At 51.7% G+C, this 13,773-nt stretch overlaps 7 protein-coding genes across 7 annotated transcripts; 1 reads left to right on the top strand and 6 right to left on the bottom strand.

Annotated features, from left to right (window-relative positions):
* Positions 1-11: 11 nt before the first annotated feature.
* Positions 12-1,367, bottom strand: K460DRAFT_319086 (NAD(P)-binding protein). Its single transcript, XM_040930411.1, has 3 exons — positions 1,016-1,367; positions 592-956; positions 12-540 (listed from the first exon to the last, which is right to left on the bottom strand). Exons 1-3 carry the CDS (start codon positions 1,134-1,136, stop codon positions 229-231), a joined length of 798 nt encoding a protein of 265 aa, XP_040784317.1. The 5' UTR covers positions 1,137-1,367; the 3' UTR covers positions 12-228.
* Positions 1,368-2,515: 1,148 nt separating this feature from the next.
* K460DRAFT_369757 (uncharacterized protein) lies at positions 2,516-3,245 on the top strand. Its single transcript, XM_040934020.1, has one exon. The coding sequence runs from the start codon at positions 2,687-2,689 to the stop codon at positions 3,026-3,028; it is 342 nt and encodes a 113-aa protein (XP_040784316.1). The 5' UTR covers positions 2,516-2,686; the 3' UTR covers positions 3,029-3,245.
* A 130-nt stretch (positions 3,246-3,375) lies between these two features.
* On the bottom strand, positions 3,376-7,439 carry K460DRAFT_419757 (galactose oxidase). Its single transcript, XM_040938034.1, has 2 exons — positions 6,172-7,439; positions 3,376-6,105 (listed from the first exon to the last, which is right to left on the bottom strand). Exons 1-2 carry the CDS (start codon positions 7,059-7,061, stop codon positions 3,735-3,737), a joined length of 3,261 nt encoding a protein of 1,086 aa, XP_040784314.1. The 5' UTR covers positions 7,062-7,439; the 3' UTR covers positions 3,376-3,734.
* Positions 6,979-7,439, bottom strand: K460DRAFT_369756 (uncharacterized protein). Its single transcript, XM_040934019.1, has one exon. The coding sequence runs from the start codon at positions 7,239-7,241 to the stop codon at positions 7,071-7,073; it is 171 nt and encodes a 56-aa protein (XP_040784315.1). The 5' UTR covers positions 7,242-7,439; the 3' UTR covers positions 6,979-7,070.
* An 823-nt stretch (positions 7,440-8,262) lies between these two features.
* K460DRAFT_369753 (mitochondrial peroxiredoxin PRX1) lies at positions 8,263-9,702 on the bottom strand. Its single transcript, XM_040934018.1, has 4 exons — positions 9,591-9,702; positions 9,425-9,516; positions 9,114-9,369; positions 8,263-9,062 (listed from the first exon to the last, which is right to left on the bottom strand). Exons 2-4 carry the CDS (start codon positions 9,513-9,515, stop codon positions 8,720-8,722), a joined length of 690 nt encoding a protein of 229 aa, XP_040784313.1. The 5' UTR covers position 9,516; positions 9,591-9,702; the 3' UTR covers positions 8,263-8,719.
* Positions 9,703-10,463: 761 nt separating this feature from the next.
* Positions 10,464-11,822, bottom strand: K460DRAFT_292436 (integral membrane protein-like protein; the record flags this gene model as incomplete). The annotated part of the gene is made up of 2 exons (XM_040929351.1): positions 10,464-11,139; positions 11,242-11,822. 2 exons carry the CDS (start codon positions 11,820-11,822, stop codon positions 10,464-10,466), a joined length of 1,257 nt encoding a protein of 418 aa, XP_040784312.1.
* Positions 11,823-12,403: 581 nt separating this feature from the next.
* Positions 12,404-12,868, bottom strand: K460DRAFT_172589 (uncharacterized protein). Its single transcript, XM_040926979.1, has one exon. The coding sequence runs from the start codon at positions 12,770-12,772 to the stop codon at positions 12,536-12,538; it is 237 nt and encodes a 78-aa protein (XP_040784311.1). The 5' UTR covers positions 12,773-12,868; the 3' UTR covers positions 12,404-12,535.
* Between the last annotated feature and the right edge of the window lie 905 nt (positions 12,869-13,773).

The raw sequence follows: 13,773 nt of genomic DNA, 5'->3' as shown, positions 1-13,773 counted from the left end.
TCGTGTCAAGTGGCAGCCTTGGAGTGTGAATGCTCTTGTCACCAGCGGTTGCTTACTCAGCGATGTGGACCTCCGAACTGCTTCATACAACCAACCCTCTTGCATAGTGTTGCATATCATATTGTTCTCACCCATACGGGAATCTGAGTTTCGATACACTCATCTTGCACCATGTATATACGTATATACGTATATACGCCCCTCTCGTCTCTCCACCTTGTTATGCCTTTACCACGCAGCGTGCCCACCATCCATCCTCAGATCTGACCCAGTCATAAATGAGCTAGCATCACTAATCAAAAACACAGCAGCCCCTCGATACTCGTTGGGAGCTGACAGACGTCCCAGCATATTTTGTGTCGGCCACTGCTCTCTTCGCTCAGGATACTGCTGGAAGAGTTCCTCCACCATTGCCGTCACAATGTATCCTGGCGAGATGGTGTTGACCCGAATGTTATGCTCGCCCCATTCGGACGCGAGGTTCCGACCGAGTTGAATTACACCTGCTTTTGATGCATTGTATGCCGAGCATATAAGACCCTATTGAGCTTGTCAACATGGGAGAGTTCAACGAGTGTCCGAATAGCGTACCCTATTAGCAACAGACCCAGACATGCTCGCAATGAGGACGATACTTCCACCATTTCCAAATCTGATCATTTGCTTCGCAGCCGCTTGAGCCGTCATCATGACACCGGTAATGTTGACCGAGAACATGAGGTTGGCGTCCTCAGCCTTGTATTCTAGGGCTGGGGTTTCCTGTTGGATGCCAGCAGCTGCAATCAATCCATCGAGCCTCCCCTCCTTGTCTGCAATCTCTTGTACAATCTTGTGCAGGGCTTCTACCTCTCGCACGTCAATTTGCCTGTATTCGAGCACCGTTCCAAGCTTCTTTGCCTTCTCAGCGACTGTGTGGAAGTCTGGTGAAGGTTCGGGGAGCCTGTCGAGAGCATACACTTTGCATGAGTGAGCTACTAGTGAGACTTTGCAGTTCTGTACTGAGATTCGGGCGCACCTTTTGCCCCAGCTTCCAGCAATGCTTCTGCTTGCGTGAGACCAAGACCTCGAGCAGCCCCAGACACCAGCACCACCCTGTTGGCTAAGCTGAATTCTGGGAGTCCTTGAGCCGACGTCATCCTGATTGTTCTCCGTTTAGATCAGTTGGATCTGGAAATTGTAAAATAAATAGGTCTAATGGGATGCAATGATCTTACTGAAAACAAAACTTGGAATGAAGCTTAAGAACTTGCGGAATTGTCTCTTAACCGGACTTTTTTCCTTCTAAACAAGGCGCCATGTGGGCTTTAAACTAGGCTCTATGCGCATCTTGAGGTCACCCGACCTTTTTTAAAGGGTCTCGGCCACCGTTTCCTCGACAGTGCTTGCCTACAATTGCTTCTTTTGAGAGCTCTGTTTGCGGGGAACTCTACCAGCAGCGTCGGCTGTGCTTAATTAGGTAACCCGACAGCCCGCGGCGGGGAATGGGCAAGCTTGAACTCGCAACGTCACACTCCGCTTCCCCTACGAATGCCATCCGTGATCAAGAAGAGCGTTGGGTCGCTTTGCTTGAAGCGGGAACAAGTCAGGACCAGAGCAGGCGCTTAGCGCCCGAAAATACTCCAGGGTGTCAATCTGCACTTATATGCGCTCGTCCTCGAGGTTTCACTATTTTCAGCCCCTTTGCTGCTGACTGCCAGCACTTCTGCATCTCCTTGCTTAGAACCCATTTCTTTCATACTCTGCTTATTTAATAGCAGCCCTCCCAAGTTAACCGGGGGTCACTGCTTCCAGTGTCCTTTTCCTAGATCCGTATTAGGCTCCAAGCACATACCTGATTACACTGCGGTCAGATCTATTCCATAGCTTTGTCCTTGCACTTCTGCACTTCGCAGTTGTCTCGGGGTATGCACTCTCGTCATTGGACCCAGTATCGCTAGCCGGGTCCTCTTTCGGAGGTTGAGTGCAAGGCTGAGGCGGCAAGGTACGGCACAGTTTGTTTCGCGACGCGCCCACGAACATCCCCATCTCGCAACAGAAAAACAACAACGACCAACGCATCTAGCTGCATGGTATCGGCCAAATTATGAGCACGAGGTATGTTAAGTAAACTTCATCTCATGCTGTTGAGAGTCAACGTTCCGAACTCTGGATGCGATTCGCCCCCAAGGACAGCCTTGTAGCTCAGGCCCTCCGGTGTCCTCACCAACATCCTCTAAAAATCCTCCTCACCCACAAAATAAACCTATTGCGAGTAGTAGCTTGCATCATGACCAATCGCGTCGATTTAGAAACGCGTTGTGCTTGAGTAGGAGTCCTAAAGTAAGCCTGCGCACGGCTCCCGCACACAGACACAAGGCTATCTGCAAGGCGCTCGGGGCAGTGCAAGTCAGCGTAATGGTAGTCCTGAGGCCAACGGGCTCAGTGCAAATCCTTCGTAGACGCCCATAGGAAGGCACAGCGTCCGTCATGTGGGTAAGGCACAGTCTAGAGAGGCAGCTTTCTTTATGGCGCGAGTGACCCCCTTGGAAGATAACTAGAACGTTGCTGCTTCACAATCTTTCTATTGTAGTGCCAACTCATAGCGTTTACTTTTCAGATATTGGACACACTCACGCTATACTTTTCTATACCCATTGAGCAGATCGATACAAGCATTCAACACAAGACTCATCCGCCCAAATCCACAATGGCACCGCTCCCACCAACCCTCCAGACTCTTCCCACAAGCGTCGAAAACATCCTTACAAACATCCACAAACGCTCATCAGACTGCACATATTACGACACATCATGCAACACGCACCGGATTGCCATCCTTGTTATCATCGTCTTTGTCGGCGCTCTTTTCGGTCTTACTCTCTCTTTCTACTACGCCCGTGGTCGGAAGAGGAGGACCGCCAGGGAGAGGGCAAGTAGGATAGCAACGCAGCATAAGAGGATGGGTGATCCGTTCAATGGAATGGCATATGAGGCGCCGCCGCCGTATATGCCAAAGGTGCCCGAGAATGTTGCTATTTTGAGGCGATGAAGGCTATCACCAGGAAGACGAGGAATAACAGCGAATGGTGGTGGTGTGCACCCGATGGTGGTAGACAATCTTCGCATGCTTCGACACATTGAGAGTGACACAGATACACATCTCAAGCAGCACTTGGGCATACCACGGTGGGCTACACATCCAGCAACACCAATCTAGGATCTCGCCCCGCCCTTACCGCGCCAATACTCTCGATTTCTCAGCAAGCAGTTTATGCGTAACGTCGACTCGGAGCCATGGGCTTTAGCTTGTTTAGCATCCCAGGTACCAGGCCAACGACAAAGCTTGATTGAGATTAGTGTACTAGTTACGACAGCGATTCAAAGGAGAAAAGTGATAGTGTAGGCTAGTTGCCTTGCGATGGGTTTCATAGCTCGATGACTTTACTTGGACTGCATTGAAACTACACTCGCTAGGAGACGAGGAAGGCGATCGGAGGCTCAGAAGCGCTGAAGCCATTCAGGACAGACATGAACTTCCATGTAAGGTCAATGACGGACAGGCGGACGTCACTATGATTTGGTATCTAGTAATGACACTCATTTCATTCGTTCTCTTCCCATCCTCCAACACCCAATGGACACACTCCAGAAAACCAGCAGAATCCGACTAAAAGCGAAGTGACGCCACACACACTCTTACTCCATCTCGCTATGTAGGTAATCAATCTACTACTTCAAGCGCCCCGCTCTGCGCATCACGCTCCTTGTAGACCTAGTCCTACACCATCAACATTCCCTAGCCCACCGTCATCCCTGCTTCTGTCTTGTCCTCTGCCCATCTCCCTAATCCTTCGGCCCTCCATCAATCCCCTCAAGCCTCTCTTCTGCAACCCTACAACCGCACTAACGCCCCCGGTCCACACCTCTCTCTCGTCAATCCCGCTTCCATCCCCGAATCCGCTATCAGAAGCGGATGCAGATGTTGCATCTGACACTGCGGAGCTGACTTCATCATCGTGATTTCGTTCTACGTCGGTATTGACACGTAGAGCGCGTAGCCCAGCATCAAGACTGCGTTCTACGTCGGCAATCGTAGTGCTGTTGCCTGTAGAGGTAGACGAAAGGTTTATACCATTTGAAGTCCCGTTGGCTGCTGATACGCCATTCACGCCGAGGAAGGCAACTCCTGAGCCGCCGCCGGCTGCCATGGCCGCGGCATTGAAAATCGCTGCTGTGTTTCTGTTGTCGAGGAGAAGATGTAGTCGCTCGATGAGGGCTTCGAGAAGGCCATCAATGTGGTATGGTCGAGCGAGCTGAAGAAGAGAGCAAAGAATCTGGGGTGTGCACAAGACTGAATTATGTGGTGGAAGTGACGATGTGTACAGGAAGTGTATGAGCGCCTGGAGGGTGAGATGCGTGTGCGGTAGATATAGTGTCCGAGGTCGTTGGGATGGCGGATGTGAAGAGGGATCTGGCGGGCTCAAGGAAGCGTACGAGTTCGATGAGACAGCTGTGAACTCGGATGGTGTAAGGGTATTTGCGGTGAGTGTTGTAGCTCCTGAATAGTTTGTCCTAATAGAAGGTGTGATGGTGATGCTTGAATTTCTTGAAGGATGCATCTGAGCTGTGGGTCGCAAGGTTGAAGTGTCTGTGGTCTCTTTCTCCTGGTTTTGTGTGCTCTCACGGAGCAGTTGATTAAAGTATGGGCCCCATCGCCGTGCAATGAGACGCGAGTTGACAGGTATGCGCTCACCGTGTATTGCGAGGAAGTCCATATCTGCGAGTTCTCGCATTCCCAGTGCCATTTGACCAAGTTCAGTCGCTGCAGGTAACAGCGCTCGACCACCAGCTAGCATGTCCAGGCGATCGTGTTGTGGTGGTGCACTTACAGATTTGAACCCCGAAGCGGGCGTCACTTTTCGTGGGTTATCGTATAGTCCGAAGGCCTCTAGCTCAACTACACACATGTTTGAGAAGTTGATCCGCCGGTGATTGTAGTCTTCGACAAGACTCCGTTTGCGGTTACCCAATATCACGAAGCTATTCCTACGATTCCAAAGTACTCCCCTATTCCAACTCCCTTGACTGAAAATGTTGCCACCCGCTTCTATCCGTCCCCAGATCAGCGTTCGTAAGTCAAGGGCCCAAAGCGCATATTCTTGTTTCGATGATGTTAAGAAGGTTCCACTAACGACAAAGTGGTTGTTGATGACGCCGCCATTGGGAAATCGTAGACCAGGCGGTGAGAAATTGCCATGCATTGGCTTCTCTGAAAGAGTTCCATCGGGGTGTCGTACTTGCAATTCGAGCTTGACATCCAGGAAGTTGTAGTTCGAGTAAATGAGCATTGACGACTCGCCGTTTGTGTTCGGCGTTTGTTCATCGGGAGTCCTTGGTTGGCTTCCCTGCCGTGACGACCCAGTACCTATGTCGTTGGGATTTATGCTAGTCAAAGGCGCCACTACACTCCGGTACGCGCCACAGCTCCTTCCCAGAGTGCTTGTCTCTGTCCACTTCAGACTCCTCAGGTTGAAGACGCTAATCTGCTCAATATAGTGGTTTGCGCTATCCTGGCCACCCACTACAACCATTTCTGCACCGCCTTCACCTTCCAATTGAACACCAATGGAGCCTTGATTCGGATTCGTCGAAGGGGGATTGTGTCTGATCGCTGTCAATGCAGCGCTTGTTGAACCAAAGACAGAAGAGCTTGGTAATATCGTTGCGCAATGTGCATATCGACCTTGAGGCGGATCATTAGCGGCAACGTGCATCCATGTCCGCGTGGGCGCGTCGTAGATGTGGATATCTGACATGACCACGACCTCGGGCTGAGCGTCTGCGGGAGTGCCCTGTATGACTGCGGTTGTTTGATTTGTCGGCAAAGTCGCAGGCGACATACCACCATAGCAAACCAGCTTCGTATCGCCAAGCGCACAAACACTATGGAAATATCGTGGGGGCGGAACATCGCCTTTGGCGTCAACCTTTGACCAATGTCGATTTACAAGATCAAGTTCGTACAAATCTGACGTGAGTTGAGGCCTTGTCCGCGACAGCCTTCTGCCTCCGAAGACATAGAGTTTGTCGCCCAGGATCGTGGTGGTCGCGCCTACCAAGGGATGGCTAAAGGTTGAAGTACAAAGTCAGTATTTGTTTTCACTAGCAGTTCATATATTGGTATTAACGTACGGTTCGCGACCAGTAGTCCGATGAACGTTGCAGACTAGGCCTGATAAGCCTGCAGTTGAGCTTGTGGGCGTCGCAAGTCCTGCTGTCATGGCTGGTGATGGAGAGATACCAGAGCCGGGTGTCCGAGCAGATGATGTCGGTGGTCGCTCCAACTGGCCATCTTGCGTGTCTTGCCGATGCAGACTGGTTTGACTGCTGTTCAGGCTTGAAATATCGTTCCCGCTACCGCTTCGCAACCCGGCCGAGTATAACTGGGAGGGAGAAGGAGCCGTTGTCTGTGAATCAATGGTATTTGTCCGGCTCCCACTTGGCGTCTGCCGAGCCATATTGGCGGGACTCTGGGTGTGATTTGGTGAGACGGGAGTCTGGAGCCCCCCGAAATCGAAATGAAGATTGATAGGGGACGTAGAGAATCTCTGTACAGGTAGAGCCCAGTCCGGTATCAAGATCTCCACATGCCTGGACCTCACGCTGGAGGAATCGCCAACGGATTTGCGACTTGGCAAGGGAAAACCAGAGAGGCTAGGTTGACTGCTAGAAACGATGGTCGAGGTTCGCGAAGAGCTAAGTCCGGATGATGTACAGGGGCTGTCAGGTGCTACCGCATAGCTTGGAATGACGATGGGAACGTGGTTGATTTTCGTTTGACAAGACGAATGACGGGTATCAATGAGAGAAGAACGATCAGATTGGCCAGGGTGATTCGCGGAATGTACCCTGCAATTGGAGCGGATAAGGGAGCCTGCAGACTCGATTGACTGTCGTCTGCTCGATAGGGCTCGCTTGAACTTGAAAGCCTTGGGTCGTCGCCAGAAAGATGATACGTCACCCAAAGGAGGGTTACTCGCGCTCACCGAAGAGTAAGCGAAAACGCCCAAGGGAACTGCCATTGTCAGTCATCAAAATGGAACCAAGTAACGGTTTCGAAAGGGAAATAAGAAGATGCAAAGGGCTACGGCCAGGGGAAATGGTCCTGGTTTAAACCACCTCTGACGACGGCAGCTGCAGCAAATCTCCAATGCAGGCCTTACAGCAAGGTCTCGGCCATTTTCGTCAAGCGTCAAAGCCATGTGGACAGATTCGGAAAGGAGATACATCTGCTGTGCAACTCTCTGGAGTGGTACTAGGATGGGCTTGCACCACACTGCAGCACACCAGCGGCTCCCGTGTTCAACAACGGCTGTTGCCAGAACAGAGTGATTGTTGCAGCTACGCAAAAAGATCCCGGTATTTTTTTTATAGTTCTCAGCTGAATGTACGAAATGAACAGATGCCCACTCAGGTGAGAAAGCTACATGAGGGGGGGGGGGGGGGGCTGAGGAAGGGCCGACATAATAGATACGGAGGGGCGGGTCCTGAAAGAAAATCACAGGCCTTACTTTGAAGTACCGCCGCACACAACGGGCGGGGAAAGAGCGACCAGCAGAGCGGTTACAGATGCAGAGGACGACGGAGCGGTCCTCCAGAAAGGGCGCACGTTGGTCGTCTGGCGCAGTGTCGAGGCAGCAGAGGTGCGAGGTGGAGGCTGCAGAGGCGCTTTGGTGCCAGGCCAGAAGTGGTTTGGAGGCTCGGCGAGACGTGCAAGGAGGTGCGTAGCTGCGCGAAGAAGGCGGCTGGGATGTGTGAAGTATCGAGGTACCCGTAGTTATTACGGTGGGCAGGAAATAGCAGGCCGAGTCGAGGGTGAGATTGATGCGCGTCTGCAATCAATACGGCCACGCGAGGACGGCACGCACGCGGGGGCGGAGGAGAGGCCGAAGACTCTTTAGCGCCGCTGGACGGCCTCTTTTACATGCACAAAAGACTCTCACAAAGTCAAGACGGGCACCACAGCAACGTTCATGTCAAATGCCGCAGCCTGCAGGCGTGGGAAGAAGGTAACACCGCGTTCTAGCTCGACGGGGGGGTTTTTTTTTTCTGCGGAGCATTATTTATCAACGCGCCTGGGATGATTCTAACCGGCTGCAACGCACCGCGCTAGCTAACCAGTGGCGCGCCCCCCCAGGAATGTCGCGCGACAAATAAGATGAATTAACCACGACCCTACAGCGTTGAAGTCGTACATGGAAGCAATCCAAACCCAATCAGATGCACATGACAGTTGGCTATTTTCATTTATGCTTTTAGATCAGCCAGAAGGGATTCGAGTCGTCTTCATTCACTCCAGGCTTAGATACTAACGCAGAACCTTTCAAGCCTTTCAAATCGTATATAGAAGCATCCAAACCCAATCGTCTGCGCATCTCGGCTAGTTGTTTTCATTCATGCTTTTAGATGAGCCAGAGGGGATTCGAGTAGTTATCAATCACTCAGGAACCAGGTCCTGACGCAAGGCACGAGACCATGAAAGGGTCGTTAACTTTTCATTCATCAACCTGGCCGTTTTCAGCCCTAGAAAACGGATATGCCCAACTTGCATCGGGAGGCATGCTGGAAGGGGTTCCGCTTCTTTCTAGACGCAAACCTCCTCCAACTATCATGCCACCATCTACCATGCCCAACCCGCGCCTATGCCTTGCACACTAATCCCTTGTAGCCATACAGTCACCTATAGGGCGGCGCTTGTGACACTCTTGGAAAGAGGAGTGAATCTCAGGTATGGCTTGACGATCCTGAAGTCTGGGAAGAGGGTTTTGGCTTCCTCGTTCTTAACACTGGGGTGCACAATGACATCGTCGCCAGGCACCCAGTTTATTGGAGTAGTGATGCGGTGCTTATCGCCAGTCTGAAGAGAGTCGAGGACTCGCAGAACCTCGGCGGTGTTGCGGCCGGTAGAGGCGGGGTAGGAGAGGATGAGACGAATCGTCTTCTTAGGGTCGATGATGAAGACCGAGCGAATGGTAAAGGCAATGCCCTTGGAGTCGACGTTTGTGGTATCCTGATAGTCAAGCCTGGGCTTCGGGTCAGACATGTCTCGGGCATTGCGCAGAGTCCAAACTTACATGTCGTACGCGTACGCGACCTTCCTCTCCTTGTCTCCAATGATGGGGAACTTCAGGTTGCTGCCGGAGATCTCGTTGATATCCTTGATCCAGCCATCGTGGGAGTCGATCGTGTTGGCCGAGAGACCAATGAGCTTTGCGCCACGCTTGGTGAACTCGGGCTCGAGTTTTGCAAAGGCGCCCAGCTCCGTGGTGCAGACGGGAGTGTAGTCCTCGGGGTGGGAGAAGAGGATAACCCACTTGTCGCCAATGAACTCTATTTCCACAGGTCAGCGTGGAGAACTCGGAGCATGGCGAGGAACAGGACGAACCATGGAAGTCGATTGGACCTTGGGTTGTCTCGGCCTTGAAGTTTGGGGCAGTGCTGCCCAGACGAAGAGGCGCAGCGCGCTGTTCCGACATTCTAGTTTCAGTGAGCTCTGAGCAAACAGCGCAAACATGAGGGGTAGCGGGGCAAGAGGGGTAAAAGTCGCGTACCTGTGATGGGAGATTGAGAATTTGTTAGGAGGTCTTTGGTTGAAAACCGTCTATGGTTGGTCTCTAGGACGGGTATTTGAAGAGTACAGTGGCGTAGGAGAGGAAAGCAGCGATGGTAGGAGGGGCACTCTGATCCTTTTGTATTGCCCATAACAAATCCCCAAGCACTTGTTTCTAGTTAGCGCATATTGCGCAATCCTCACGTGTTGTCCACCAAAAGTTTTCTGCCACAATCGAGCCCACGTCGACGACTTATTCAAGCCAATCCCGGAACCTTCTGTTGAGGCGGTATCGGAGTGCCATTGTGCGCCCCCTCTCGCCGAGCGTAGTCGCAATTGGAAATGAAAAAGAGGTGCGCAGTGTCGTGACCATTGGAGACGACCCTCTCTGACTTCTCCTCCTTGTTTCCCTGTATGGCTGATGCAATATTGAACATTGTGCCCAAAGTTTCTCAAGGCTCCTGAGGTCAAAGTCCTGCCAACGATCCATCAAGCTATACATCTCGTTGTAAACCACCATACCATATGCGACACCAAAAGCGGTAGTGCACAATTCGTATCCTAGACGAATTTGGCTTAGTTCAACCTGGTTTACCGTGCGTGGCCTCCAGGGCTATCACTTTCTACTACTGCTACAGGTGTTCCCAATCATGACAGTACGCAGTTCTTCCACCGCGTTTGGCATAGACGAGCTCGACTGGTGGGAGCTGCATTTGTCTGCTCCAACGCTGTCCGCACCCGCCCGCCGGCAGCTCCGATTACATCATATAGAGACTTGCGGCGTGGGGTAGGCCCCAAGCATACCCCAAGTCGTCGTCCTACATGTCTACTCCTGCCCGTAAACGAAGTGGTATAAAGCTTGCGTCTTGAGCTTTCAGCGCGGTAAATGCGCAATTCCAAGCTCCTTGAGACTCAAATTCCGACCCTCGTATGTTTCATCGCTCCATCGTCCCATGGGCGATCTGGGCCGGCCTTTCCGCGCTTCGGCCTCCATCTCTTCGTAGTCCTCAGGTTGTGCAGGCTCGCTAGTAACTTGAGTCGTGGTAACGAGCTTGATATCCTTGCTGCTAAATCCGCACAGGTCGTCCAAACTCTCGCTACCCAGCGGAAGACTGACTCTACTTCGCCCCCTTTTGGCTCTGGCGTTGGAATGTATCGCTTCGACGGTGCATTCGCCTCCAAAGCGCCTAGGCTTCTCCACCCAAAAAGTTGCGAATGTGTCGAGGCCGTTGTCGTCTGATGGAGGCTCGTCGCTGAATATCATGATGCGACGTGTGCACGTGTATAAGAGGACGTCTAGCCAGCCGTTTGACGTAATCATCGCGCCTGATAGACAAAGGCGCGTAAGGGAGGGGGGGTTCCCAGACATGGACGCCATACGTGCGGAGGCGAGGGGAATCGTGCACACTACGTAGACTAGAGGGTAGGCGACCATGAGGTTCGATATCGATTTGACGCGCTTCGCTTCCTCGGTGCTGTAGTATCCGTGGCGCATACGGTGGAGAAGGATTGTGTAAATCGTGGCGTAGATAAGAACGTTGCCGAATTCACTAATGAGGGCAGTTAGTTTCTATAAATCAAAAAAGGGACTGTAGGCTCCTCTGATACTAAGAAACGGGGCGATAATTACTGGGAGAACGAAATGCACCTACAAAATGAAGATCCAGACGTAATGGGTCCAAAGGCGGAGATCTTTGAGATCTTGATGGATCCAACACCAAATGCCGGAGCGTACGTAGAGTTTATCTGCATGCAGAGCGATTCCTATCGACGAGATGCCCAGAATGAAGACCCAGAGCATGATGATGGTGAGGTAAAAGTATCGAGGTTTTAATCGGAAATCCAGGATAACAGAGGCAAAGGTATGCAATGCTATGGCGAAGCACCAGATCCCACTACCAATATCACCGGTCGACACAAGCCAGCCTTGCGCAAAACATACTGGGTTCTCCTCCACTACTGATCCTAATCGTAACCATTCAACGTTGAGCAAGAAAGCTAGTGCTTGTTGTATATCCGCCCATAGGAGGTTAAAGATGAGCACGACGAATTGGTTGCTTCTCTTAGATTTGATTTTCCATGATACAAGCTTGTATGTGAGGACAAAGAGGAGCGAAACAGAGGCAACGAAGCTGATGAAGCCGAGGGCAACAACTGCTCGTAGCCACGGGCGAATGTGATCCGGCAAGATGAAGGGGGCCGAGACGTTGTCACGGTGCTCTAGATGCACCATTGTTCGGGTTGTCTCAAACGACGTGATCGGGTGCTGGTTCTTGATTCGTCAACGGGCTACAAGCCGGAAGAAAGTATCCTAACAATGAGCAATGATATCATCTCGATGTCGAAGAAATGAATCGAATGATGAGGGGAATAGCCATGGATGTGTGTTGCAAGACTGCGGCGACAGCGTAAACAGTATAGATCTTGATAGATGCTTCCGGGGGCTTAAGGATGATAATGTATGATGAGCAAGCGGGCCCAGAGGAGAGGCCATGTGCTGACTGCTGCCCGCTACGCCATTTTTTGTGCTAGGGTAATCTGGGGACCTACTATAAGAATTTACACCCTGGCGACACCCGGTCCGTTCTCTACCGGTAGTAAAGGCACGAATGCTAGGGTACGAAGTAGCGCAGCTTGTGGCAGCCAGACGCTAAGGCAAGCCCTAAACAAAGGATGTTGCTGATCCCCAAACTAAGCGTTTGTCATGTACTCGAAACCCACGATAACTGGCGGGGGAAAGCAGCCGAGTGGGAGACGTTCCGAGGAGCTACGATGATATTCGTTCCGGTTTTAGACTCGACTAGCACTCGAGCGTTGGCTAGAAGCAGTTGGTAATGGCTGAATGTCCTCGGCGTATTGAATACAGACAACACTCCAGTTGGAAGAGGCATTTACGATCATGCAACAGACAGGTCGTCGTGCCGCACCGTACACGCACGGTTCTATTCAGTTCTTAGCGCCACAGCACCCTTCATGGAGGGTGGGTGGCGTTTGGTTCGGTTGGGTAATGTGCTGGTCCCGAGACTTGGCATGCGTTGGTGAAAGTTTGCAAGGGTGAGACGTGGAATGCACCTGTTGAAGGAAACCGAGAAACGGCCAAGGTTGGAAGTGTGCAATTGCTGTTAGCCTTAGCGCCCGGGGTATCCTTACTAGATCTCCACGAAGTCTTCGTAATGGAGCCATAGCAGACCCCCTTACCAGTCATCTTATCACAGACGCGAGGACTACCCTGCGATTCGAACACAGGGGCACATGCCTCCGCCGCCCCAGACTTCAGGCTGCCAATTAGCTTCTCCTATGCGGGAACAGGGCATCGGTCCCCATTTATCCTGGCTGGCGGAGTCAGCAAAGAACTTCTACACGCAAAAGCATGGCATGCGTGGTTTGGCGAGCCGTCTTCCACGCCGTTCAATGCACAAGCGGGAGATAGGCAAGGCGCCAGGTTTGCCCTGCTCGTCTATCACCGGCATTACTAGAACTTGTAATTCTAAACAACACGACCAAATCACAAACTGGGATCAAAGAGAAGACTTTCGGTATCTGTGATAATGGGGAGTGTTCAGCTGATCCCATAATAGAACTAATGCCATCCTCTCCCGTGCACGGGGCACTCCCCGGTGAGGTGGAAACTTCCACCCCGGAAACAGGAGGTGTCATGCGTAATCTCACTTTCGCCTAAAAGAAAAGGGTTAATTCCTGTTCGACAAACATGAAGTTTCAGGAGATGCTCCTGCATGAGACAACCTTGCGCACCGTCTTACATATTGTACTACCGGCCCGCTTCCCATGACATCAACCAAGCTATATCTCCGTACTGATCTCCGATTGATATCTCATATCGCCTGGCTCAAAGACCAGGTGCACAACGCAAGACGATGGAGCGTTACAGGGCTTAATTGAAAGACGCTCTGAGACTCGTTATCGCTTGATGGGCTCGTCCCGCGCGTCAACGCCCTCGTCTCACATGTGGCTTAGAGTGAACACCGATCAGCTCTCCAAAGCCAAGCCTATGCGCCATCAATCGAAGACTCAACGTTGATAAAATGAATGGCGTGCAGAACGCTCCGGTATCAAGACCTCTGTTACTGTGCGGTAACAATGTCGCGTGCAATGTTAATTTCGATTCCAATATACATTTTCGCTAGGTTGATCATTATCTCTAGAATCCACGCTCTCAGTCCTTG

Source organism: Cucurbitaria berberidis (assembly GCF_010015615.1).
Source record: "Cucurbitaria berberidis CBS 394.84 unplaced genomic scaffold K460scaffold_5, whole genome shotgun sequence".
Lineage (NCBI taxonomy): Eukaryota > Fungi > Ascomycota > Dothideomycetes > Pleosporales > Cucurbitariaceae > Cucurbitaria > Cucurbitaria berberidis.
This window is presented reverse-complemented; position numbering and strand designations above follow the sequence as displayed.

What these genes read in the sequence shown, in the direction of transcription:
- K460DRAFT_319086 (XM_040930411.1), bottom strand. Translation starts at nt 1,136, where the DNA reads ATGACGTCGGCTCAAGGACTCCCAGAATTCAGCTTAGCCAACAGGGTG. An exon ending in GCTGGAAGCTGGGGCAAAAG is followed by an intron (nt 957 to 1,015) that starts GTGCGCCCGAAT and finishes ACTCATGCAAAG; the next exon opens with TGTATGCTCTCGACAGGCTC. An exon ending in CTGGGTCTGTTGCTAATAGG is followed by an intron (nt 541 to 591) that starts GTACGCTATTCG and finishes CAAGCTCAATAG; the next exon opens with GGTCTTATATGCTCGGCATA.
- K460DRAFT_369757 (XM_040934020.1), top strand. Translation starts at nt 2,687, where the DNA reads ATGGCACCGCTCCCACCAACCCTCCAGACTCTTCCCACAAGCGTCGAA.
- K460DRAFT_419757 (XM_040938034.1), bottom strand. Translation starts at nt 7,061, where the DNA reads ATGGCAGTTCCCTTGGGCGTTTTCGCTTACTCTTCGGTGAGCGCGAGT. An exon ending in CGGACTACTGGTCGCGAACC is followed by an intron (nt 6,106 to 6,171) that starts GTACGTTAATAC and finishes TTCAACCTTTAG; the next exon opens with CCATCCCTTGGTAGGCGCGA.
- K460DRAFT_369756 (XM_040934019.1), bottom strand. Translation starts at nt 7,241, where the DNA reads ATGGCTTTGACGCTTGACGAAAATGGCCGAGACCTTGCTGTAAGGCCT.
- K460DRAFT_369753 (XM_040934018.1), bottom strand. Translation starts at nt 9,515, where the DNA reads ATGTCGGAACAGCGCGCTGCGCCTCTTCGTCTGGGCAGCACTGCCCCA. An exon ending in AGGTCCAATCGACTTCCATG is followed by an intron (nt 9,370 to 9,424) that starts GTTCGTCCTGTT and finishes CTGTGGAAATAG; the next exon opens with AGTTCATTGGCGACAAGTGG. An exon ending in GTCGCGTACGCGTACGACAT is followed by an intron (nt 9,063 to 9,113) that starts GTAAGTTTGGAC and finishes CCCGAAGCCCAG; the next exon opens with GCTTGACTATCAGGATACCA.
- K460DRAFT_172589 (XM_040926979.1), bottom strand. Translation starts at nt 12,772, where the DNA reads ATGGCTCCATTACGAAGACTTCGTGGAGATCTAGTAAGGATACCCCGG.